The 26,627-nt window shown below is 41.1% G+C and overlaps 1 protein-coding gene across 1 annotated transcript; it reads left to right on the top strand.

Annotated features, from left to right (window-relative positions):
• Nucleotides 1–462: 462 nt before the first annotated feature.
• LOC133460727 (zinc finger protein 665-like) lies at nucleotides 463–26,246 on the top strand (the record flags this gene model as incomplete). The annotated part of the gene is made up of 3 exons (XM_061741463.1): nucleotides 463–528; nucleotides 21,092–21,190; nucleotides 24,798–26,246. Coding segments are annotated over 3 exons (1,611 nt in total), but the record flags the coding sequence as incomplete, so codon positions are not given.
• Nucleotides 26,247–26,627: the final 381 nt, after the last annotated feature.

Genomic DNA, 26,627 nt, shown 5'->3' with positions numbered 1-26,627 from the left:
TTTATTCTGCACTTCAAGAAAAAAGTCGATTTCAAGAATAAAGTCGAAAATTTCGTGAATAAAGTCGAAATTTCGCCTTTTTTCTCAACATTTCAACTTTATTCGCGAAATTGTATTTCAACATTAATCTCGGCATTTCGACTTTTTTCTCGACATTTCGACTTTTTTCTCGAAGTGCATAATGAAAAAAAAATCTTGCTCCTCTAAATTATTATTTTAATTTTTCTCCTGCCTGGCCCTGATACTCTTGTTGGTGTTTGTGGTGCAAGTTTGCTAATAAAGTTTTGTTTTTTTTTTAACCCGGAAGTGCTGCCGCCATGATTTACAACGGAGTCCTATGGAAGCGCCGCCTCTGTTTCATCCACTGCTCTGGTTCAGACCAGAGAAAGACCCGTTTAGATTGAATAGTTGCTCCATTTTGGAAGAATGCAAACGGACCAGGACCGGGACCAGGTCCAGGACCAGGTCCAGGACCAGGACCAGGACCAGGACTGTCCAGAGTCCAGCTTTTCCTCTGCTGGTCTGCAGGTCAGTGTTCGGGTCCACGTGACCGCTCGTTCTCGGTTTTTCTGTCTGATAATGATGATCCAAGCGCTGTATTTTCTGGTCTGATACCAGCTGGAGTGGATAGTCCACGGGCCAGAGCCCAAATTTTCACTTGACAGTCCACTCAAGGTGACCAAACTTATGATTTTTGAACATATCTATGTCTGTAGATGATATTCTGGTATGATAACCTTCCTGAGTGGCAGCTGTATCATAGTTATCAGCTCATGAAGTTCAGAAAATTACATTTTAGATGCTGCTGCATATCCTGGTTTAGACTCATGTACAGGATTCTGTCAATGTTTCACTATATTGTCTTTGTATCATTTTAAAGGGGACCTTTTAAGCTTACATTCAAGCTAAGATGTGAATCTTTCTGACCAACATAGAGGTCACTGCAGCCTTTTAAACTATAAACAACACACATTTTTACACAATTTTCGCCTAAATGATATACTATCTTTTATCCCTGTGTCATCTAGGAACAACAGAGACACAAAATACAAAAACTGGAATACTCACAGGACCATAAGGATTCAGGAAATGTTTAATATACCCCTACTATATTGTTGTTACCGGTCATTGTGAGCCTTAAACTAGAAGAGCATCATTAGGCTCCTATGAAACTATAACAGCCACTAATGTCACAAACTGGTCTTTATCAGAGAGGGACCTGGCTGCAGGCAAGATGGCCGACAAGGGCGCGGCCATTTTTTCCATCCATACCGGAATTCCAGACCGGAAGTTGGTCTTCTTCGTGTATATTATTATTCGTCGCGCCGAACCAGACCGGAAGTTGGTCTTCTTCGTGTATATTATTCTTCGTCGCGCCGATCCAGACCGGAAGTTGGTCTTCTTCGTGTATATTATTCGTCGCGCTGATCCAGACAGGAAGTTGGTCTTTTTTTTTTTTTTTACTTTATTGAAAATATATTCATATACAAACAACAAGGCATCATATCTTTGTATCAGGGAAAATGTGCATAAAGAGTACAGAGGAAAAGAAATTAAATTAAATTAAAAAAAAAGGAAAATAACTCAAAGGGCTAGGGCTTATCCAATAAATTATATTCTTCAATTGTGTTCAAAAGTTGTATTGCAGGAAGTTGGTCTTCTTCGTGTATATTATTCGTCGCGCTGATCCAGACAGGAAGTTGGTCTTTTTTTCACAATTCTTTATTTCAAATTGTCAACAATATCTATATTTTCCTATTTATCCGTTTTCTATTAATTCTATCTTATTTTCTGGAATCCACTTAAACACAACATTACACTATCATGCTGGCAACAGTAAGAACTTGACTTGGAGTTCTCTTTTGAAATCAACTTTTTATTCTCAGAATATCAAATAGAAAAACAAACATGCATAGAAAAAAGACACAAAACAAGGGAAACGCATGAACAATGAGCAGGAACAAATTACACTGAACATAATGGAAAAAATATCAAGATCAAAGATCAAAAGATAAAAAAAAAAAAAAAACTTAAAAAAGGCTTCCACTGGCCATCTTGATCTCTGGGGGGGGGGGGGGGGGGGGGGGGGGCTTAAAAAGACTTAAAAAAGGCTCCCACTGGCCAGCATGATCTCAGCCTTCAGTCTGGTCATGCCCTCTCCTTCAAGGATTTTGATCAATATCTGAAAAACAGTTAAATGATCTAATCATACTCTAACGTGTGCACTGTTTTGGTTTCATGTTTTCCAAAGGAATAAAATATTGACCACCTAATAATTTCCTTCCATTTCCCAAGGAAGCTCTATTGACCATCTTACCTCTGGGAGCATTACATCGAAAACAAAATCCAGTAGTCTTATCTCCCCTCCCTTTATTTTTGCTCCTATTCCAGTGACCTCCTCAATCACCCTCAGTAACGCAAAGATCTATTGAAAATAAAAGTACAAATCAATAAATTCATCTTTTATATGTTATATATCTGTGAACACACGTATACAGGACTGATGGCATTTTCATTTACCCGTTGGTCACTGAAATTCAGCGTCCTTAGCTTTAAGTGCTGTTTGAGGTTAATTGAGGTGGATGGGTTATGGTTATGGTTTGGTGGCTGTGACTTTAACAATGGTAAAATTCCAAACAAATCAATTAGAAATATGTTTAATTTAATTTCATACCCCTTAGTATCCTATAGAAATTCAATCTTACAATTTTACCCCAAACATATCATCACCATGTTACGAACAAAATATTTAAAATTTCCAATCGCTCCCAAAGCAAAAGAACTCCATTTTAAAACCTTAAATGGTGTATATCCATCCAGTGATCTGTTGCGACAACGATTTGGTATTGAGACTAATAACTGTATGTTCTGTGATGGATGTGAAACTACTGATCATTTATTTTTTGATTGTATGTATTCTAAAACCCTTTGGCAGGATGTACATGACTGGCTTCACCCAAAGGTTTTTGACCTGCAAGACTTTTCACATGAAGCTATTATTTTTGGACTTTCAATGGACAATAACATCGATGATTTCCTTATCAATAATATTATAATTCTAGGTAAATTCCACATCCACAAATCTAAGTATATGAAGGTGAAACCTCGTTTTTGTGTATTCCACAACGAATTCCTCCAATTTTTTAAAGCCCTTAAACTCATGTCAAAAAGAAATGCAATACAACTTTTGAACACAATTGAAGAATATAATTTATTGGATAAGCCCTAGCCCTTTAAGTTATTTTCCTTTTTTTTAATTTAATTTAATTTCTTTTCCTCTGTACTCTTTATGCACCTTTTCCCTGATACATGTTGGAAAAAAGATATGATGCCTTGTTGTTTGTATATGAATATATTTTCAATAAAGTAAAAAAAAAAAAAAAAAAAAAAAAAGACCAACTTCCGGTCTGGTTCGGCGCGACGAATAATAATATACACGAAGACCAACTTCCGGTCTGGAATTCCGGTATGGATGGAAAAAATGGCCGCGCCCTTGTCGGCCATCTTGCCTGCAGCCAGGTACTCTTGCTTTATCATGCAAATACAGGACATAACGGACACCACAATGAGATAAGGAACCAGCTTAGTTTTATAAACAACATTAGAGACACAAAATACAAAAAGTACAAAAAAATAAAATACAAAAACTGGAATACTCACAGGACCATGGGGATTCAGGAAATGTATAATACAACAATTTAGAATAATCAATTAACCTGAAGGGGGTGGGTAACTTCATGAGCTGATAACTATGATCCAGCTGCCACTCAGGAAGGTTATCATACCAAAATATCATCTATAGACATGGATCTTTTCAAAAATCATAAGTAAGTTTGGTCACCTTGAGTGGTACTGATATCTGGTCTGGAACATGGACTACAAGTGACGGCGCCGTTTCCTTTGCCGAGATTATGCTGCTCTCTGCTGGAGAAAGTTCCCCATGCAGGTTAACTTTTTTCTTGTTTTGTTTTTGTTTTTTATTTTCTCATTGAATTTACAAAAAAACAAGGCACATTGTACATTCCAGAAAAAACATTTTCATCAAAGAGCACTGACCGACCAATGAGTAAAACAAAACAAAGAAGATACACAGCGAAAAGAAAAAAAGGAATAAACAGAAAGAAAGAAAGAAAGAAAGAAAGAAAGAAAACGCAACTGATCAGTCAGGAATTAGGGTACAAAAATACTTCCTAAGATGCTGGGCTTTTTGAATATTTTAAATATTTTTTGTACTGAATTATTTCGATTAGATATGCAATAAAGATTGGATTAATTTTCAAAAAGCGACATTTATGAATAAAAAATGTAGCCAATATAATTACATTATTAATTCCAAAGTCTATTTTTTTGTCCTCCACTTGTAAACCAACTTTAATGCTTTCAAATGTAAGAATGGGAATGGTTTGATCATTATAAGTTATCCAGTATTGGAAAGCTTCCCAAAAGGTCCTGGTTAAGATACAAAAGAAAAAAAGATGCTCTAAGGTTTCGATGTCTGCGTTACAAAAAGTAAAATAATTAAAATCTAAATTAAACCTTTTATGTAAAAAATCTTTACATGGATCAACCTCATTCATTATTTTAAAATAAACTTCTTTAGCCTTAGGTGGAAGTGGAAAGGATCTTGACTTCTTGACATCTTGACTGTTTGTTGTTTATTTCCTGCTAATTCATACACAATCTTCACTTTAATCCTTAACTTAGTTTTACACCAGAATATGTTTTTTTTTTTTATTGAAACATAGATACATACAAACAAACAAACAAACAAGGCACATAAAAGTCATATCAGAATTACAAACGTTTGCCTTGGGTTGAGCAACATCAGTATTACAAAATATATACTGAGAATCTAATTATTGTACAACATAATAAAAATTAAATAAAAAAAAATAACTCACAAGGGCCATCTCATATTAAATCATATCTTTCAAGTAAAGAAAACAGTTTAAGGGCTTTCTTTTCTTCAGCTCATTTCTCCACTATATATATATATATATATATATATATATATATTATAATTTAATAATATAGCAAAATGTTTCTATTGACTTTGTTAGTACATTTAACGTCACAAAAATCTTTAATGCAGAGCTGTCTCAGTTCAGGAGAGGCCTTAGCGAAACTGGTATGGCTTTTATCACTCTATATTATAATGCTTAACAGTTCATTGAATTTGGTATTTTTTGCAAAAATCCTCAAACTGTAACACATTATCAGGACCATCCAGAAAGTGTGCAACAGCCCAGACTCCCTTTGATTTCCAATCATCTATATAAACAGATTTTCTACTGAGCAAAATGTAACTGTTGTTCCATACAGGTGTGTTATGTGGTGTAAAATTATGACTATAAATCAATTTCCAATAGAGAAGGACTTGCTGATGGAAAGCAGAGAGTTTAAGTGGTAATGAGCTATAATCAAAGTCACAGCGTAAAAGAAAGTCTATTCCACCCATTTTTTGGAAAAATCATATTAGGAACAATAAACCAGAAGGAATGTCAATTTGTAAGGAAAGATTTTAACCATTTCAGTTTCAAGACACCATTCATGATATCGAAATCGATCACATTCAACTCCCCATCATCATAGTTTTTTACAATGTCAATCTTTCTTATATATTGACATCTATTTCTCCATATGAACTTAAAATTAACGGTATTTATTGTTTTGATCATTCTTGTTGAGATGGGTAAGGAGAATGCCGGATAAATGAGTCTGGACAGACTATCCATTTTTGATAATAAGACTGCCAAAAATTGAAATATCCCTTTGCAGCCACCTGTTTAGAATTGACTTACACTTGTCCACATTGTTCCAAATATTCATCTTTTCAATTGCTGTTTTGTCCTTAGAGATAACAATCCCCAAATATATGACCTCCTGTTTTTTTTTTTAATTCAAGATCTTTTTATTGAAATTTTCACAAAGTAAAAAAGGTGAAATGCTGCATGTCAATTACAAATATTTTGAGTAGGCATGGGCATGTTAATCATAGCATACACCAGTGTACAGAATATAAAAAACAATTAAACAGTATGAAAAAATATAAAATAGTAACAAAAACAAACTACAGACCAAACTAATCCCTCCCCTGTCACTGCCAGATTACTAATCACAATATGAGGTCACTCTAACATCAAAAGCCTGCACTAGGAATATAAAAGAAATATGAAGTATAGTTCACAGGGTCTGGAATGCTTCTAGAAAAGGTCCCCACACTTTCTGGAACTTATTTGATTGCTGAAGCGAGTATCTAATTTTCTCCAGTTTTAAGCAGGACATGATGTCTTCCAGCCATTGTGCACGAGTAGGAGGGAAGGGATCCTTCCACCTGAACAGAATTGCCCGACGAGCCAAAAGGGAGGCAAAAGACAAAGTGTGCCCCTGTGCAGTGGTTAACTTCCTTCCTCCCTCCATGACCCCAAACAGGGCAGTCAGTGGGTTTGGTTCTAATCTGATTTTAAGCACCAGAGAGAGAGTATGAAATACTTCCATCCAGTACTTGTTTAGACATGGGCAGGACCAGTACATGTGGATGAAAGAGGCTTCTGCTACTTTACATCTTACACAGTATGGACTAATATCTGGGTACATGGAGGATAACTTTGCTTTGGAAATATGAGCCCTGTGTACCACTTTAAACTGAATTAAGCAGTGACGTGCGCACAGGGAGGTTGTATTAACCAGTTTGAGTATGGACTCCCAGGTATCCTCTGATAAGGGAAGCCCTAAGTCCTGCTCCCATGCTGCTTTGAGTTTATCTGTAGGGGCACTCTTAAGATCCAGCAACATGCCATAGAAAGACGAAATGAGCCCCTTTTTGAATGGGTCTGTGGCAAGAACTTTGTCAACTGTGGTCAAGCCTATCGATGCACCAGGGCTGGGTGTCTGGGAAAGAACAAAATGTCTAGCCTGAAGATACCTAAAGAAATGTGATTTTGGAAGGCTGAATTTACTACTTAACTGCTCAAAAGATGCCACGGGGCCGTCTATGAACATATCTCTAAAGCGAATCATACCCCTCCTGTGCCATTCCTGGAAGGTGGGGTCCTCAAGGGATGGTTTGAAAGAGTGATTTGATGCAATGGGGCTAAGAAGAGAGAAGCTGTGAAAACCAAAAAACTTCCTAAATTGGGCCCAAATTCTAAGAGAATGTTTAACCACTGGGTTTTTGATTGATTTAAGTGAAGGAAGTGGAAGTGAGGAGCCGAGTAGGGCAGGAATTGACAGGTCATCAGTTGGATGTAACTCCATCGCCACCCAGTCAGGGCGGTCAGCGCTGTCGCAGTAGAAGGACCAGAATGCAAGGCAGCGCAGGTTAGCAGCCCAATAATAATAACGAAAGTTTGGGAGGGCCAGACCACCTGCAGACTTAATTTTTTGAAGGTGAGTTTTGTTCAGACGTGGCCGTTTACCCCGCCATAGGTATGAAGATATAACTGAGTCAAGGGACTGAAAAAAAGAACCAGGAATAAAGAGTGGTAAGGTCTGGAAAAGGTACAAAAATTTAGGTAAAATGGTCATTTTAACTGAATTGATGCGACCCACAAGAGACATTGACAGGGGTGACCATTGTGTAAGGGTTTGTTTGGTCTCATTTAACAATGAGATAAGATTCTCTTGGAGCAGGTCTTTGTGTTTCCTTGTCACAGATATGCCTAAATAGGAAAATTTGTCATTTGCGATTTTAAAGGGAAAATTGGAAAGGTCTAAAGCATGCGATTCGAGATTGGTAGGGAAAAGCTCACTTTTGCTGAGATTCAGTTTATAGCCTGAGAGTTTCCCAAACTGACTGAGAAGTGACAGCGCAGGGGGTAATGAGGCCAGAGGGTGAGAGATGAAAAGCAAGAGGTCATCGGCATAAAGCGAGACCTTATGTTCTCTGCCACCTCTCCAGATACCGGACACATCCTCACAAGATCGGAGCGCTGTGGCAAGCGGTTCGATAGCCATGTCAAAAAGCATGGGACTAAGGGGGCACCCCTGACGGGTTCCACGATGCAGATTAAATGGTTTTGACCGTTGAGAGTTAGTACGAATTGAGGCTGTTGGGTGTAAATAGAGAAGTTTAATCCACAGAGCAAAGTTCGGACCAAAACCAAACCTGTCCAGCACAGCAAAGAGATAAGCCCATTGGACGCGATCAAATGCCTTCTCCGCATCCAGAGAGACAACGCATTCAGGGATAGCCTCAGAGGCAGAGTAGATAATATTGAACAATCGCCTTGTGTTGAAGTAAGACTGCCTACCTTTAATGAAGCCAGTTTGGTCTTCAGATATAATTGTGGGGAGGGCATTCTCCAGCCTATGGGCTAGGACTTTAGCTAGGATTTTAGCATCTGTGTTTAAGAGGGAGATGGGCCTGTAGGAGGCGCATTCAGTAGGATCCTTCCCTTTTTTAGCTATGAGGGTGATGCAGGCCTCCGAAAAAGGAGGGAGGGAACCGTGGCTGAAGGATTCTGAAAGAACTGTAGATAGCAGTGGGGAAAGCAGAGTAGAAAATTTCTTTAGAAATTCCGCCGGGAAGCCATCAGGGCCAGGACATTTACCCGACTGCAGTGAAGAAATGGCTCGAGTAATTTCCATCAGGGATATCGGTTCTTCTAATGTCTTCCTTAGATCTGGTGAAAGACTGGGAATACTAAGACTATTTAAAAAGTCTGCAATCTCATCTCGATCAGTCTGAGATTCCGAGGTGTATAGCTGGGTATAAAAGTCCCTGAATGCTTCATTTATGAGTAAGTGGTCTGTAGTTACATGGCCATTTGGTAATCGAATCTTAGAAATATTTTGTTTAGCCTTAGAGCCTTTAAGTTGGTTGGCTAATAATTTGTCAGATTTGTCTCCATAAACATAAAACCTGGTTTTACTTTTCAGAAGTGACTGTTCAATTGGGTGAGTGGTAAGCAGGTCAAATTTAGTTTTAAGTTCTAGCCGCTTTTTGTAAAGATCTGGGGATTTAGTCCGAGAATATTCTTCATCGACCTCTTTGATTTGGCGGGCAAGGTCTGATCGCTACCTATAAGATTTTTGCCTCACCCTAGCAGTGTAGGATATAATCTGTCCCCGGAGATAAGCCTTGAGAGAATCCCAGACAGTTAGACTAGACATTCCTGGAGTCATATTCGTGGATAGGAAAAAGGCTATTTCCGTTTCCATTGATTTAACAAAATTTGTGTCCGACAGCAGAGTTGAATTGAATCGCCACTGTCTGTCTCTCTGAGGTAGGTCAGGAAGGGACATGGTTAGAACCACAGGAGCGTGGTCGGAAATGACAATGCTCTGATAAGCACAGGAATGAACCAGGGGAATCAGTTGATTATCAATAAAAAAATAATCAATCCTCGAGTATGTGTGGTGCACTTGTGAGAAAAAGGAGTATTCTCTGTCACATGGATGTAAAGAACGCCACACATCACAAACACCGTAGTCAGAAAGGAACGCCTGAATAAGACGGGCTGACTTACTTGCTGTGCCGGGGTTGGTAGAGGATCGGTCTAGGACTGGGTCGAGCCAGCAATTAAAATCACCACCCAGTATGAGAGAATATGTATTAAGGTCAGGGAGCAGTGAAAACAGTCGTTCAAAAAAGACTGCATCATCTGAATTAGGGGCATAAACGTTCACAAGTACGACCAATGTATTGAATAATTTCCCAGAAACGATCACGTAGCGACCAAACTTGTCAGAAATCACATTGTGCTGCTCAAATGAAACATCCTGACTGATCAGAACTGAAACTCCTCGGGCCTTAGCTTGAAAGGAGGAGTGAAATCTCTGCCCTGACCACCTCGGGAACAGGCGGCTATTATCAGAACTGCGAATATGAGTTTCTTGTAGAAAGGCTATTTCTGTTTTAAGGTGTTTTAGATGTGAGAAGATCCTCTTCCTTTTAACAGGGTGATTCAGACCCTTAACATTCCAGCTCACCAACTTCAAGTATCTACTCATAATATCTAAGAGGAAAAATTAGGTGTGCACAATGACCTAGGCAAAAAAAAAGAAAACGGAAAGGAGGTTGAATGTGACCCACATTAAGTAATGAGTTGAAAAGAGTTAATGCAAAGTTTCTGGCAGTGACATATCCCCCCGACCCACCCACCCCCACTAAGACAGCTGCTATAGAAAAATAAAAAAAAAGCAGCAAGCTCTTCAAAACAAACAAAGTGCAATAACGCATCTTCCTATCCTACACACTAATAGCTTTTGCTCCCGTATCATGGGTGTATACATATTAGCACCTTAAAACGTGTAGATATAAATAAAAAAAAGAAATACCCTCTCAAATCTCGACCTGGAAGTCCCGATATGAGCCCAGAAATATTTGTACAAAAATATAAAATATAAAACGTCCGACTTAAGCAGCGTAAAAGTAAGGTTAACAGCTTACAATTATTACAAAACTTATAGGTAAATCGGAAAAGCTTTTTTTTTTTTTCTCTCCCTCTTCACCACTTATTTTCCCCCTTCCCTCAAATAGCCAAAAAGAACTGCAAATTAATAATATTTGCAAAAGGGCAGTCAAACTAACAACAGAGAAAATACTGGTTGTCGCGGGGGTAGCCTACTCACCCTCCCCTCAGGAATAATGTGGCTCACGTAAAAAAAAAGAGAGAGAAAAAAAAAGTCAGTCCGTGAGCGTCAGTGAGCCGCACCGGGCTGCAGGCGGAGCCGTGACAGCCTCCAACGGTCCCGTTACGGCGGGTTTGAAGTTTTGCTGTGACTCGTGATGAATTTGCGCGCCTCATCCACGGAGCCGATCCACTTCCTGGCCCCCCCGGACAGCGTGAGCCGGAGCCGGGCGGGGAAGAGCAGAGCCGGCTTCAGACCCAGCTGGTATAGCTCCGACATGACTCCGCTGTATTCCGCTCGTTGGCTGGCAACTTCGGGGCTGTAATCCTCCACTAACCGGATGGGGTGGCCGCGATATTCCACCTTTCCTCTCCGGCGCGCCTCCCTGATGAGGAGATCTTTCGTCTGGTACCGGTGAAGGCGGAGGATGACCGGACGCGGTCTCTGTCCCGGGGCCGGTTTGGCGGCGAGCGAGCGGTGCGCTCTGTCTATCTCTGGCGGTGACGGCAGCGTATCGTTCCCGAACACCTCACACAGCAGCTTGGAGAAGAAAGCCGTTGGAGACCCGCTCTCGGTAGACTCCGGTAAGCCCAGGATACGGATGTTCTGCCTTCTGCTTCGGCTTTCCAAATCCACCACCTTAGCCTTCAGCCGAGCATTATCATCCCGTAGAGTCGAGCAGATGCCTTCAAGGTCCGTAACTCGCTGGCTGAGGTCTTCTGTGGCGAGTTCAAGGGACGAAACCCATTGGCCATGGTCCTCGACCGCGAGCCGCGTTTGGTCGAGTTTGGAGTCGAGCTGACTGAAAGTATTTTTGAACTCGGCGGCCAGGGCAGCTCGGTGTTCCTCCAGCAACGTGGTAATGGCCGCCAGGGTTAAGACAGCGCCAGCCTCGTCCTTTTTTCCCGACTTGCCGCTCTTCGAAGCCATCTCGGAGGTAAGTGGGCTCGTTCAAGACAAAAAAAAAGAAAAACAGCAACAGGGAATCCCTTTTAAAGGAAAAAGTTTGAAAGTTTGAGGGCTTGGTGGTTTAAAAAGTTTGGCACTCACGGGAGCACTCACGAAACACGTCTACTCCATCTGCTCACCAACCGCATGACCTCCTGTTTTATCTTTGTGTTATACAGGGATGGTAACCAAAGCAATAATAATATTAATAATGATTTGGTTTTATATAGCTTCCTTCAAGGCACCCAGAACTTTACAGAGACCATTATTCATTCATACACATTCTCACCGGTAGTGGTAGCTACGTTTGTAGCCACAGCTGCTACTTTTGTAGCCACAGCTGCTACTTTTGTAGCCACAGCTGCTACTTTTGTAGCCACAGCTGCTACGTTTGTAGCCACAGCTGCTACGTTTGTAGCCACAGCTGCTACGTTTGTAGCCACAGCTGCCCTGCAGACTGATGGAAGCGTGGCTGCCATATTGACGGCCCCTCCGACCACCACCAAACATTCAAACACATTCACACGATGTTATAATCTCCTACATCATCCAATATTGTCATGTAAACTTGTTCGTTGTTCTAATCTGTTACTGCTAATACCGCTGCTACTACCTCTACTACTAAATATATATCACTTTTCCAACTGTTGCTCTGCTTACTGCCCCATATCGGTCACCAGCGGTATGACGCGCTCTCCTCGCGTACAGATGCCGTTGATGGTGTACGCGAACGCAGGCAGCAAGTATAACTCGCCTCTAAAAGCATGAATTTGCCTCCGCCCAACCACTGAAACACAGACAAGCTACAAGCAAGTTGTCATCAAAACAAGACTTACTCTAAACTACACAAAAGTGTGAAGGGATTTTTGTTTCTTTATTATGGAAGCTATGGAAGATAAAATTAACTTTCAATCAAAAATCAGATTGAGAGGAAAAACTATACAAACTAATAATTTTTTTTATTGCACGTTGAAAAAACATATTTAATTGAAATATAAATACAAAGTTTTTGCTTGAAACCTTGAACGTTTTTTTTGTGAGTCTAACAATGTTGCAAGTGTTGTGCCACAGCCATGTTTAACATGGTAAAGATCTAACTTCAACTCTGAGGTCTAACATCAACTGTAAGACCACATTGTCTTACAGTTGACCACATGGCCCGAATTAAAGAAACCTAGACAATGTCCCATCTTGTTTCAAATAGAGCACCAGCATCACTCATAGGTATTTTTCTAAAACTTAAATCTACATTTTTTTTTTTTTGCCATCTTCTTTCAGGATTATTTTGTAACCTAAACCATATTCATCACCAAGAGCTAGAGAACTTTCATTTTGTTTTATTTTTTATTTTATTTTTATTTTGTACGTGTAAAAAAACAACAGTTAAAGAGAAGATAAGAAAACAAAACGTATTTAATCCTACCCCATTCACTAATCATTTATTAACACGTATTTATAATAACTAACTATCTATACTATAATTATACTCACGCACTTACCTATACATACATACATACATACATACATACATACATACATACATACATACATACACCTAGTTGAGTATTTTTTATATATTTGTACACACATGCCCATATGAATATTTATATAAATATACTTATTTACACCATACTGTCTCTAACTCCATCTGCTCTATATCTATATATATCTACTTACACACGTATTCACACACATACGTATATATTAAGCCCAGGACACACCAACCCGACGTCGCCCGCTGTCTGGCGACTGCTGTGTCGCCTCGCGTCGCCTGGGTCGGGCTCAAAAAGAAGCAATAGACACACCGCGAAGACGACACCCAACGGCGAACTAGCACGTACATTCTGCGCATGCGTGAGAGTTAATTCCCCTCCATACCAGCAGGCAGCAGTAGTCTGTATTCAGGGGCTTAAGGAGGAGGACAGCGCTTTTTCTTTTTTCTTCAAAGCTTTATTGAGAAAACACAAGTGCAATACAAAACAGCGGCGACCAGACGGAACAACCACCTGCAGCTCTGTGGAGAATTACCGCTGGCTGAAATAAATCATTAAGGAAGATAAATGTTGGTTTAATAGATAATACATTTAACAGTTGTAGCTACGCCTGTTAATAAATTTACTCAGAAAATTTCGGGATTTCTGCCTGCCTGCCGGCTCGGGAGCTGATTTATGGTTCTGCATTAAATCGACGCAGAGCGTAGGGTACGACGTAGGTTACGCGCCGACGTACGCCGTACCCTACGCCGTAGGCTCTGCGTTGGTGTACCATAAATCAGCCTTTATTCTGGCGAGGTTTGAAAAAGACTTCGCAACAACGGGCAAGCGAGTGATTATATACATTCACTGAGTGAATGTTATGAAAGTAAAATATATATTTCTCGCTAGAAATGTAATCAAAACGCATTTTTATGCAGAAACTAACTCAAAATATTCATTTTATTCACTAAAAAATAAGAAATGTCCGCCATGTTTTTTTTTTTGATTCAGTCCGCAAATGACGACGAAAAGCATTCTGGGAACAGCCAATCACAGAGTGAGCTGTTTGACCGACGGCCGAAGCCGATTCGACATGTCTAATCGGCTGAAAAGCGGCAGGCGCCCGACCTGTGGCGACGTGAGGGACACACCGGGAAAACTAGGCCGACAGACGCGCACCGACGCTCATCGACGGGCCGACAGTCGGCTTGGTGTGTCAGGGCCTTTAGGGATGCCCCGATACTGGTATTGTTATCGGGGCTGATACTGCCCTCATATACTCGTACTCGCAAAAATTCTCAGATACCACGCACCGATACTTCATTGTTGTTGTAGTTACTGGTTAGCGCTGCTAGGGAGAGATGTTGAGCCGCCACGCGGCTCCCCGGGTGATTATGCAGCCTGGCCGAGCAGCAGCTCTGTGGCTGTTCCATGTTTAAGTAAATTCTATCTTCCTTAATTATACAAACTGGACGGTTGAATATTACCCTTACTCACAGGGAACTTTATTAAACACTCCACGTAACTCACAGTACAACATAAACAATCACATTGTTACATTGCGGTTAGCCGCGTTAGCCGTGTTAGCTGTTTAGCCGCGTTAGCTGGTTAGCCGCGGCGACAGCCCGCAGTCTGTCTTGCTTTTGTCATCGTCGCTATATTTTGAAATATGTTCACACTGCTGACATGCCGCTTGCATTAATTGTCACTATCTTGCCTGAAACGGCGCTGCCAGTCTCACCTACGGGCACCACTCTCCACCACGAACCACGACTGTAAGAATGGGATTGTTTATGTTCTTCTCTGTTTTATTTGCGGATTGCAACCAACTTTAAGGTGCATAACGCCACCTACTGTACAAGAGTGTGTAACATCATTTCATTTAGCCTATTTTTAAATTTTTAAATTGATTGTTTATGTTATTTCAAACGGACATCTTCAGGTGAAGCACCGCACATGCGCAGTTGATGTACCTGCGATGAGACAGCGCGGAGGAAAGCTCAAATTACAAATTAAAACACAAATTAAAATACTCTTACTCGGCGGGAAAAAAATGGTATCGTGTGCGTGTGCGTGTGTGTGTGTGTGTGTGTGTGTTGCACATGGATCTATTATAAAACTGGATGGGACGTCAAAAATGGCCGCCCGTTCATTTCAATGCATTCTGCTCAGCCAGCGCATACGGCGAAAAAATCTCTGACTTCCGGGTTTACTTCCGCATACACTGGCCCATAGAGCAGTGATTCTTAACCATAGGGCCGCGGCCCACACTTGGGCCGCGAGCGCCATCTCGTGGGCCGTGAAAGAAAATCAGTTTTGTACGTGTGGGCCGCGAGGGCCGCGGGACTGCATAGCAACTCCCGACCAAATGAGGAGAAGAAGACCCTCAGCTAGCTGTACGTGTAATAGTAAGAGAAATGGTGTGTATTTATAGAGAAAATCCTTCATTTTGCACAGAGTACGTTTTAGATCCGCCAGGATCAGGGATCGATTACTTGGGTCTGCACCCAGAGCGAGCGAGCGCGGCATGATCATTTATCCCGGCGCGTCCCCGCGGCCGGGGAGGTCGGTGCCGCTCGGGCTCACCAATGAGCACCTTCACATGTGCATGAGATTCTGACACCATCCAGACCAGATTTAAAGTCCTGTCAGGAGAAATTAGAGCTCAGTTCTCTCACTGAACGACAGAAAGTGGGGACATAAGATTAAGGGGAAGAAATAAAAACTGCAAAACTGTTCAATTGTTAAGATGTGTTTATATTCATTTATTATAAAAATGTGTTGAGACAATTAACAAAGAAAAGGGGAAATTCAAACTGCTGGTAAAGAAATAAAATAAGATAGCATTTGGAAAATAAAATAAAATTTTATTTTTAAGAGAAAAAAATATGTGTAATTGAAGTTACACATGTTAATGGGCAAATATGTACTTTTTTAATATAACAGTCAGATGCAGATGTTGATACAACTATGAGGCTACTTGAATGTATGTATATATATATATATATATATATATATATATATATATATATATATATATATATATTTATTATGATGTTCTGGACCTTCGCTTGAGTACATTTTCTCTAAATGGACCTCTTAAAGTTGAATACCCCTGCTATACAGTGTTAATATTTAACGGGCCCCGGGCCACTCTGTACTGAAAAAATTGGGCCCCAAGGTCAGAAAGGTTAAGAACCCCTGCCATAGAGCATGCGCAGTTGAGTCACCTCCCATGATGCTCTGGGGCCTCCCATCATGCCCCGGGGCAATGACGCGAATATTAATATAATATGTATTAATATAATATCTTAATTAATGTATATTATTACATGTATAGTATTACATATATTATTAATGTATTAATATAATATAATTACATAATATATATTAATATAATATATCCGTGGAATGCACGGACACGGCTGTGACGTCAGCCGTGACGTCACGCCCAGAAAGAGACTTTTCTTTGACTTTTCTGGCCGTTATAAAACATTTTTGACGGATATAAAGTCCATGACTTAAAAATATAGAATACAAGGATTAGTAATTGCCGGTGATTACAGCTGGAGGTGTCCTGTGAACAGTTTTAGAGGCTTCTCTTTTACTATTGCGGTCTATGGGAAAAAAGCTTTCTGGGCCACATGTGATTTTTTGTTGCAGTACCGCGGCTGGCCACTGGAAAAAATCGGCGCGCCTTCTGACTGCCAGACCCGGGGGCTGGTGTTGCACCGAAATGAAAATTTGTGGGCGAAACCGAAAATAATAATAAACACATGGCCGAATACCGAACATGGTTCTTCGCAGTTTTTCATTTATTTTGCCAATTTTTTCACCATTGCATAATTCAAATAAATTTGATTTAGGCATGCTTTTAAAAGAAAACAATCTTTTACAAAATTACAAGGTAGAAAACATTTGTTGAACATAAAAAACTGAACCTTTTTTAATTTCCCAGCATTTCTTAAATATTCCAGCAGACATTATACCAGCAAAGAACAATAACTTAAAATAAATAAATTAGCAAAATACATTTTTTGGCCATCTTTGAGCTTACATTAGGCTTAACTGACTGAACATTGTAACATAGGCCTTAAAACAATAAAAATGCATTAAAGCGCTCAGGGTTTTTTATCATTTCAAATGATAAATCAAACTTGTAGTGCTGAAAGACTTTGCAGATGTGCCCCCTCTAGATATTTGAGCAGAACATTCATTGCAAACAGCCATTCTTGTATTATTCTTTGCCACTCTAAAATACTTCCACACTGCTGACATGTTTGCACCGCACCACTTCACTCCACGCTCTTCGCTGTTTGATTTCGTTATCTAAACGCACCTGTAATAGATTGATTTATGTTGTTTTGGTTCCACCTGCTGGTGAATGTTAGGTAAAATTCTTATGTGGTTAGTTTTTGGTTGGCCAACGATTTATGTGGTACGCAACAGTTACGGAGCGGCCAGTCTATTTCCTTATATTACAACGCTGTTATTAATTGTTCGGTTTTTTTTTCCCACTTATTCCACCGAACACCGAAAGTGTTTTTTTACCATTTTCGGCCTAACAATCGGTGCATCACTAATATATATATATATATATATATATATATATATATATATATATATATATATATATATATATATATATACACACACACAAATATAATTAGCTGCCCATTCTGTACATAAGTATAAACAAATCTACCCATTCCAGGGCTGTACGCTTACTTTTTTGAATGGTAGCACTGGTGCTAGCAAGTAAAAAATTTTAGTAGCACAAATAAAAATTTATTAGCACACCCAAACTTCATTTACATGTTGAACAGCAAATAAACCGGTTCAGTCCATGCTGATCTTAATGAGATCTTGTTCTTAAACTTGAGACACAAACTGTGGCCACTCCTTATAATTTGGTCGCCTGGCACGTTTAAGCCGGGCATACACTGAGCCGATTTTCCAGTCGTGCGACTTTATTTTGATCGGGCCCGATTTTGACCCAATCGTTGCTCGTGCCTCGTGCAGTATACGTGGGGTAACGACGAGAGATTAACACCTCACAACGAGCTCCCGATCACAAATCGTGAGGTCGCAAGAAAATCAAGCGTGTTCGAAATCCTGGTCACTCCTCGTGAAGGAATCGCACAGTTGAAGCAGTGCTGCGACCTGATTTGCCTCATCCTTTCGCAGAGAGCATGCGCAATCTCTGATGTCACGTCAAAAACTATTATTTGTAGTTTAAGTGTCGCAAATTCACATTACAAATCATGTTTTAATAGCAAAAAAAGACCGCATTTCCACGTACGGTGCGGGTCGCCGCATACCCTGCGCCGTAGGCTCTGCGTTGGTGTAACGCGGAACCATAAGTCAGCCTTACGGCGTACCCTATGCCGTAGGCTCTGCGTTGGTGTAACGCGGAACCATAAATCAGCCTTTAGTGTGTGCGCTGTCTGCTGTTCGGAACACCTCTTTTCTCTCCTCATTTTGCTGGGACTCCGGGTCCCTCCGCCGAGACACAACTTTTGCGGTATGCGTTCTTTGCTGTGTCTAAAAATGATGCGCAGTGCCCACCCAATCAGAAACGGTACAGATATTTTGGGATTTTTATAATATATATATAATTATATATATAATTATAAAAAAATAAAGGATCCCCATAACCTTTGATCAGGTGGGCAGGAGGCACGTTTGGGTGGACACAGCCCACCCCTGCCCCAGAACCGGCCTCGAGTTCCAGTACTCAGAGGTCCGACGGGAGGATTATGATCGTATAGTGTGAGCAGACGGGTCGCATCCGAGCATCGGGTCGTACAGTTTGAGACCATAAATCGTGGGCTCTGAACTTTTGAACTCCGCGATCTAGTCGTGCAGTGTGAGATGGGGCAGTCTCATACGATTTAAAATATCGCACAGTGTATGCCCAGCTTTAGATGAGGAAAGCCAATGGACTGCAGTTGGGAATTTGTTGGGTCGAATGTTTCTAATGGACATCCCTCAGTGCCGATCCGCATGAGATCCTCTGTGGTGGAGACATGAAGACTGCTCCGGACAGAATTTTTAATACTGTTCTGGGCGGAGAAACCTCTCTCGCATTGGGCAGAGGATGAAAAGGGCTGGATGGATGAAGGGATGATGATAGAGTGACTGAGCCAGGTCTATGTAAGGTGACCTGGTGGTTTTTTTTTTCCACACATCACTATCGCTGCTGATCTGTGACTCTATGCGCGCCCATCTCACAGACAATGTAAAAAAAGAAGTGAAAAATATGAACGCGGTGCTTGCTGTTATTCCGGGAGGTCTGACGAAGGAATTCCACCCGCTGGACGCCGGTGTGAACCTGTGTTCTGCCAATTTCTGCTGCTTTACCAAAAAATGCTACCTAAAGGTTTTCTACCTTTTTGTAGAGCTACAATTTTACTGTGTTTTACTCCTTAGCTCACTTCCTTTCACCCCCAAGTGGTCCTTGTCGCTTGCCAGGCCGTCATTGTAAATAAGAACGTTCTTAATGACCTGCCTGGTTAAATAAAGGCGAATGACTGAATGAAAATCAAATAAACCCATAGAATTGTTTTTTTTTCTCACTTTATCGTATAATGTTCACAAAGTGTAATGCATGCATGTCATGGGTAAGTGTATTTTGAAGGATCAAATACTCAACATCCCATATTGTCCATTTTACATAGTGCAAGAAATGATGCAAACTTTGAAAATCAACTGTGCGCCTGCGCAGAACCAAAAAGTAGCATTTCTCGGCACACCGGCCGTTCAAAGTGAACCCTGATTTATGGTTCCGCGTTAAATCGACGCAGACCCTACGCCGTGGGGTACGCAGCGAAGCGCACCGTATGTGCGCGTCGCCGCGTACCCTACGCCGTAGGCTCAGCGTTGGTGTAACGCGGAACCATAAATCAGCCTTAAGACTGCAGCGGCGTGGGAGAGATGGATGACTGAGGGAGAACACAGTTTCACCAAGAGTGGAAAGCAGCGCCGAGCAAGTTATGCCACAGTTTGCAGATGAATTGTTGTGTCTGCTGGGACTATTTTGCGAGCTTTTGCAAAAGCCGGCAAGTCCGAGGCGCCGCACGGCACGGAAAGAGACTCTGAAAGCGAAGAAATTGGGACTGGCACAGCTGATTTAGCGGAGCTCTTTAATGCAGAAACAGAGGATGGGGACTTCGATGGGTTTGATTAATGTAAAAACTGAAATAAAGTAGCCTACAATCAAACAAAGTTTTGCTCCCGCTCTATTTTTAAATACGCACACTCGTGTGCTTGTGTATGTGTTCTGCGGCGTGTGTGTGTGTGTGTGTGTGTGTGTGTGTGTGTGTGTGTGTGTGTGTGTGTGTGTGTGTGTGTGTGTGTGTGTGTGTGTGTGTGTGTGTGTGTGTGTGTGTGTGTGTGTGTGTGTGTGTGTGTGTGTGTGTGTGTGTGTGTGTGTGTGTGTGTGTGTAGACGGCGCCTTTAGGTTCGGTGCGCCGTGTGTGTGTTTTAAATACAGAAATGACACAAAACTGAGGGTGCGCCTTTCCACACGGTGCCCATATGGTCGCGAAAATACGGTATTTATATATGAAATGTCAGATAGGTAATTTTTTGACGACACCCCAGGGTGCCGCGACACCCCCGGTTGAGAAAGGCTGATGTAGGTCAAGAGACATTCATGCATTCATGTATCCACTCGCACAAATGCGAGTGGATACATATTTCTCTTCGCACCGGATTATTTTTATTCGCAAATGCGATGAAAACTGTCGCACTGTACAGCCCTGCATTCACCCAATAGTGTTATATCAGGCCCCTAAAGGCTGCTAAACCCTTTCCTCTTTGTACCTTGTGAAAATCATGTTTTTGTTTTTTTAAACTGGTTTAATGCGCACTGGCGTCCGTGCACTCAGTATGCTCTGGCGACTGTTTACCTTTGGAGAATACGCACGTGGGTAACTCCTGATTGCATTGGCTAACAGGAATTATCAACCCTTCTTTCAAATGTTTACAGTCAATAGAAGAGAGAGGCGGTCTCCAAAATAAATCAGACCAAGCTTTCGGGGGAAGAAAGACGGCTGGCTCCCTCCTGACGTTTCAATTCTGCTTCCCAGGTTTCCAGAGGAGAGTTAGGAGGATTCAACTCCGTGAGGCAAAGCTCCAATCTTGTTGCAGCGGCCTCAGGACCTGAAGCCCGTAACACTGACACCAAGGTAAGATCCAAGAGACCATTTTGATTTATTTCAATTATCAATGTTAACATTTAAGATGAATTCCTCAGATCTACGGATCAGGAAAGAAACTGTCAAATAGAAAATAATAATAGCAATTAAAGCTGCAAGCAGCGATCAACGGGCCCTCGCGCATGCAATTTTCACCAATAAAGGTCAAGGACTCAAAACCGAGTCCGATGACACAACCCATGACTCTATGTCAAACCATTCAAAAGTTATCGGACTATCACATATCGACCAATCAGAATAAGGGCGGGCCTAATTTGCACCAATTATGGTCATGGACTCAATACCGAGTCCGATGACACCACCCACGACTCTATGTCAAACCATTCAAAAGTTATGGCAGAAAATAGGATCTATCAAATATCGGCCAATCAGCTACTAGTATCACTTCCTGTTTAACGTTGAAGTTTGACGTGGCGACACGCCATTTCAAGAAAACTCACGATTTTGATAACTTTTCATTAGTCTTTTGTGTCTCTTGAGCGAGTTTTATGTCGAACGGAAGATCCTGCTAGGAGGAGTTCATTAAAGTAAGACACGTGAAAATGGCATAAATTGCGCCAAAATGACACGATTCATTCAAAATGGCCGACTTCCTGTTTGGTTTCGGCCATGGCGCCAAGAGACTTTTCTTTAAGTTGCGACATGATACAGGTGTGTACCGATTTTCATGCATGTACGTCAAACCGTATTGTGGGGCTTGAGGCACAAAGTTTTCTAGGGGGCGCTGTTGAGCCATTAGGCCACGCCCATTAATGCAAACTATTAAATATCAAATTTTTCGCCAGGCCTGGCTTGCATGCAAAATTTGGTGACTGGGGGGGGGCAAAAAGGCCCTCACCCACCGCTGGGAGGGGGCGGACTTTGCTGGTGGGGGGTTTCCTCCCACCCTCTTTTGAACCTCTGTTGGGCTTCTGGTGGCCTGGGTTCCTGGGTTCTTCCTTGTCTTGTCTGGTCTCTCGGGTGGCAGGGTCTCTCCTCCACTATAGTGACAGTTCAGGTAGAGCATTGTTTTGACTGCTACACACACACAGCTACACAAGCTCCCGACGGCTCTGGTTGAACGGCCCGACAAACCATCTCCGATCGCGCTGTTTTTCTTTACCAAGATCACAAGAAAAGCAGAGCAGTGAACTCCTCTCCATTAGGGATGGGAATCGAAAACCGGTTCTGGTTGAGAAACGATTCCCAGTGTTTCAATTCCTTGGAATCGTTTGCCTTTTTTGCAAACGATTCCCTTATCGATTCCACTGGGCGCGAATGACGTCACCACGCACGTGCACTTTCGCGCCCAACAGCAAAACATGGCGACAAAGCACCATAAACGCTCGGAATTTTGGTTACATTTTACCAAAAAGGATGACAACAGGGCGACTTGCAATAGTCACCACCCTATGGTGGTGTAGCAAGAGAGAGACTCTGTTTCTATTAGAAAAAACATGTTGAACATGTTACAGGACATTCTTGTGTAATTGCCACAGAATGATTTGTTGTATTTAGTTAATTTCTACAGAAGAATATTTATTTTCAAAAAAATTTCTGGGGATCCACCATCGAGGAGCCCAAGGCTGGTGGCGTCTTAAGACCTCACTTGTATTTTTTTGTTCAAAGATATAAAACAAAGTTGATGCTAATCGACCTGTTTGTTCTCTTTTTTTCCAAATGAGAATCGATAAAAGAATCGATTAAAGAATCGAATCGTTAAACAGAATCGAAAATGTAATCGGAAAAATCGTATCAATTCCCATCCCTACTCTCCATCCCATGTTGCCGTCTTGTTTATTTATCTTTACTCCACCAACTTGAAATAGTGAAACACTTTTCTAAGCGAACGGCGCGACGCAGCTCAAACAGCAGGTGTATCCGCTAGGCCTGTGTTGAAAAAATCGATTCTCCGATTTTAAATCGATTCTCATATTAATTCCTAAAAATCGATTCATATGTCTAAAGATCGATTTAAAAAAAAAAAAAAAAAAAAAAAAAAAAATCATCATTACAACTTTTGGTACTTTTTTGTTTATGCCCAAAAAAGGAATATTTTGTTGGACACGAGAATAACTGGTGCCATGTTTTTGCCTTTAAATATGTTTAAAGGTATGAAAACATTAAAGTTTTCAGTTATAATTGCATACATTGTCTATATTTCTTTGCTTTATTATACTGTCTTGGGGTTACATTTGCATAAATGTTAAAAACCAAATTCTCATGAATGGGGAAAAAATAAAAGCGATTTCTTTCGTCCTCTGTTTGCTGCCTGGATCTGTTTGGTAATTCTGCCCCACAATGTTTCTGAAAGCAGTTCTATCAGCATTCTGGGAGCTGATTGGTCCTTACAGCATCATTAGCTGCCAATACTTGCTGTTGAATCTCAATATAATACTAGTATTAATATGTTGCAGAACTACAGTCATATCATTCATTCAACAGCTGAAAAAACTGTTTTATTAACAGTAACCCAAATCAATATCGAATCGGATCGTGATAATCGATTCTGAATCTTAAGAATCGGAATCGAATCGATTCTTGATATTTGAATCGATCCCCAGCCCTAGTATCCGCCCCTTTAATCTGATTGGTTTACGAGTAAATCGTCCCCCATGAGGGGTGGGCTCTTATGATTGCCTGAAACAAAGGAAGATATCTGATTGGTTGCAGATCCCTCAGTGTTAAAAAAAAACGCATGAAAACATTAAAGTTTTCAGTTATAATTGCATACATTGTCTATATTTCTTTGCTTTATTATACTGTCTTGGGGTTACATTTGCATAAATGTTAAAAACCAAATTCTCATAAATGGAGAAAAAATAAAAGCGATTTCTTTCGTCCTCTGTTTGCTGCCTGGATCTGTTTGGTAATTCTGCCCCACGATGTTTCTGAAAGCAGTTCTATCAGCATTCTGGGAGCTGATTGGTCCTTATAGCATCATTAGCTGCCAATACTTGCTGATGAATCTCAATATAATACTAGTATTAATATGTTGCAGAACTACAGTCATATCATTCATTCAACAGCTGAAAAAACTGTTTTATTAACAGTAACCCAAATCAATATCGGATCGGATCGTGATAATCGATTCTGAATCTTAAGAATCGGAATCGAATCGATTCTTGATATTTGAATCGATCCCCAGCCCTAGTATCCGCCCCTTTAATCTGATTGGTTTATGAGTAAATCGTCCCCCACGAGGGGTGCGCTCTTATGATTGCCTGAAACAAAGGAAGATATCTGATTGGTTGCAGATCCTTCCGTGTTAAAAAAAAACGCATTTGTGAACCGAGTCACGCCAGGGGAGTCTCAAAAGTCACACGCAAATCCAGCGCAGCTCAGAGACAAAAAAACTTTTGTAAATCCGGTTATATTTGTGTGCATCAAAAATACATTTGTGTATCTTGTCCTACACACGTGTGAATTGTTCTGTGCATTTGTGGATCAGCGTGTGCATTTGTGAATTTTGTCCTTATGCATTTGTGGATCGGTCTGTGCATTTGTGAATTATGAGACTATTCTAGCTACATACTTAAAACTGAAAAGACTTTAAACAATGCAGCCAAGATAATGTAAGTCATCTTCTCTGTTACAGAATCATAAAGGAAGACCCAAAAGATACTGCTGTGATCATTGCGAGCAAGTCTTCACCACTTTATCAAACCTGAAGATCCATAAGAAAACTCACACTGGTGATAAACCATACAGCTGTGATCAGTGTGATGCGGCTTTTACCCGACAAGATCATCTAAAGAATCACCAACGTATTCACACTGGAGACAAGCCTTACAGATGTGATCAGTGTGGAGCGGCTTTTGCCCGGCAAGATGCTCTAATTAGTCACCAACGTATTCACACTGGAGACAAGCCTTACAAATGTGATCACTGCGAGGTGGCTTTTACCCGACAATTTCATCTAATAACCCACCAACGTATTCACACTGGAGAAAAGCCTTACAGATGTGATCAGTGTGGAGTGGCTTTTGCCCGGCAAGATGCTCTAATTAAACACCGACGTATTCACACTGGAGACAAACCTTACAGATGTGATCAGTGTGGAGCGGCTTTTACCCTAAAATTTCATCTAATAACCCACCAACGTATTCACACTGGAGAAAAGCCTTACAGATGCGATCAGTGTCGAGCGGCTTTTGCCCACCAAAGTGCTCTAGTTCGTCACCAACGTATTCACACTGGGGAAAAGCCTTACAGATGCGATCAGTGTGGAGTGGCTTTTGCCGAACATGGTCATTTGACGACTCACCAACGTATTCACACTGGAGAAAAGCCTTACAGATGCGATCAGTGTGAAGCGGCTTTTGCCCAGCAAAGTGGTCTAATTAGTCACCAACATATTCACACTGGGGAAAAGCCTCACAAATGTGATCAGTGTGGAATGGCTTTTGTCCAACGAGGTCATTTGACGAGTCACCAACGTATTCACACTGGAGACAAGCCTTTCAAATGCGATCAGTGTGGAGCGGCTTTTGCCCGGAAAGGTGATCTTATTAGTCACCGACGTATTCACACTGGGGAAAAGCCTTACAAATGCGATCAGTGTGGAGCGGCTTTTGCCCAACAAGGTCATTTGACGGGTCACCGACGTATTCACACTGGAGACAAGCCGTACAGATGTGATCAGTGTGGAGCGGCTTTTGCCCAGAAAAGTGCTCTAATTAGTCACCAACATATTCACACTGGAAACAAGCCTTACAAATGCGATCAGTGTGGAGCAGCTTTTGCCTGGCCAGGTGCTCTAACGAGTCACCAACGTATTCACTCTGGAGACAAGCCTTACAGATGTGATCAGTGTGGAACGGCTTTTGCCCGGCAAGGTCATTTGAGGAGACATCAACTTATTCACACTGGAGTTAAGCCTTACAGATGCGATCAGTGTGAAGCGGCTTTTGCCCGGCAAGATGATCTAATTAGTCACCGACGTATTCACACTGGAGACAAGCCTTACAGGTGTGATCAGTGTGGAACGGCTTTTGCCCGGCAATGTCATTTGAAGAGGCATCAACGTATTCACACAGGATAATAGAGGAGAATAGAGAGTTCAGTTAAAATGCACCAATTTAGTTTTGTGTTCAAAAAGAAGTAAGAAGAATTTAAAAAACTTCTCCTACCCCTTGAACTCAATACCATGTTTTTACATAGACCCTTGTTATTAGATGTCAAAAATCTTGATGTATTGAGAAGTTACACAAATTAATATTAAGAATTTTACACAGTGTAAACGTATTGTGGTATACATATACATTTGTGGATACCTGGGTGATTATTGCCATTTGCTGTTACATGGTTACATGTCCCTCTATATAAACACTATTTACTATGAGTTCCTGTATTCATCTACAATACATAAAAGCATACATTATTTACCATGTACAATCTTATTCATTATGGGCATTCTCACACAAAT

This window comes from Cololabis saira, chromosome 15 (genome assembly GCF_033807715.1).
Source record: "Cololabis saira isolate AMF1-May2022 chromosome 15, fColSai1.1, whole genome shotgun sequence".
NCBI lineage: Eukaryota > Metazoa > Chordata > Actinopteri > Beloniformes > Belonidae > Cololabis > Cololabis saira.
The sequence above is the reverse complement of the archived record's forward strand: the minus strand, read 5'-3'. Positions and strand labels throughout refer to the sequence as shown.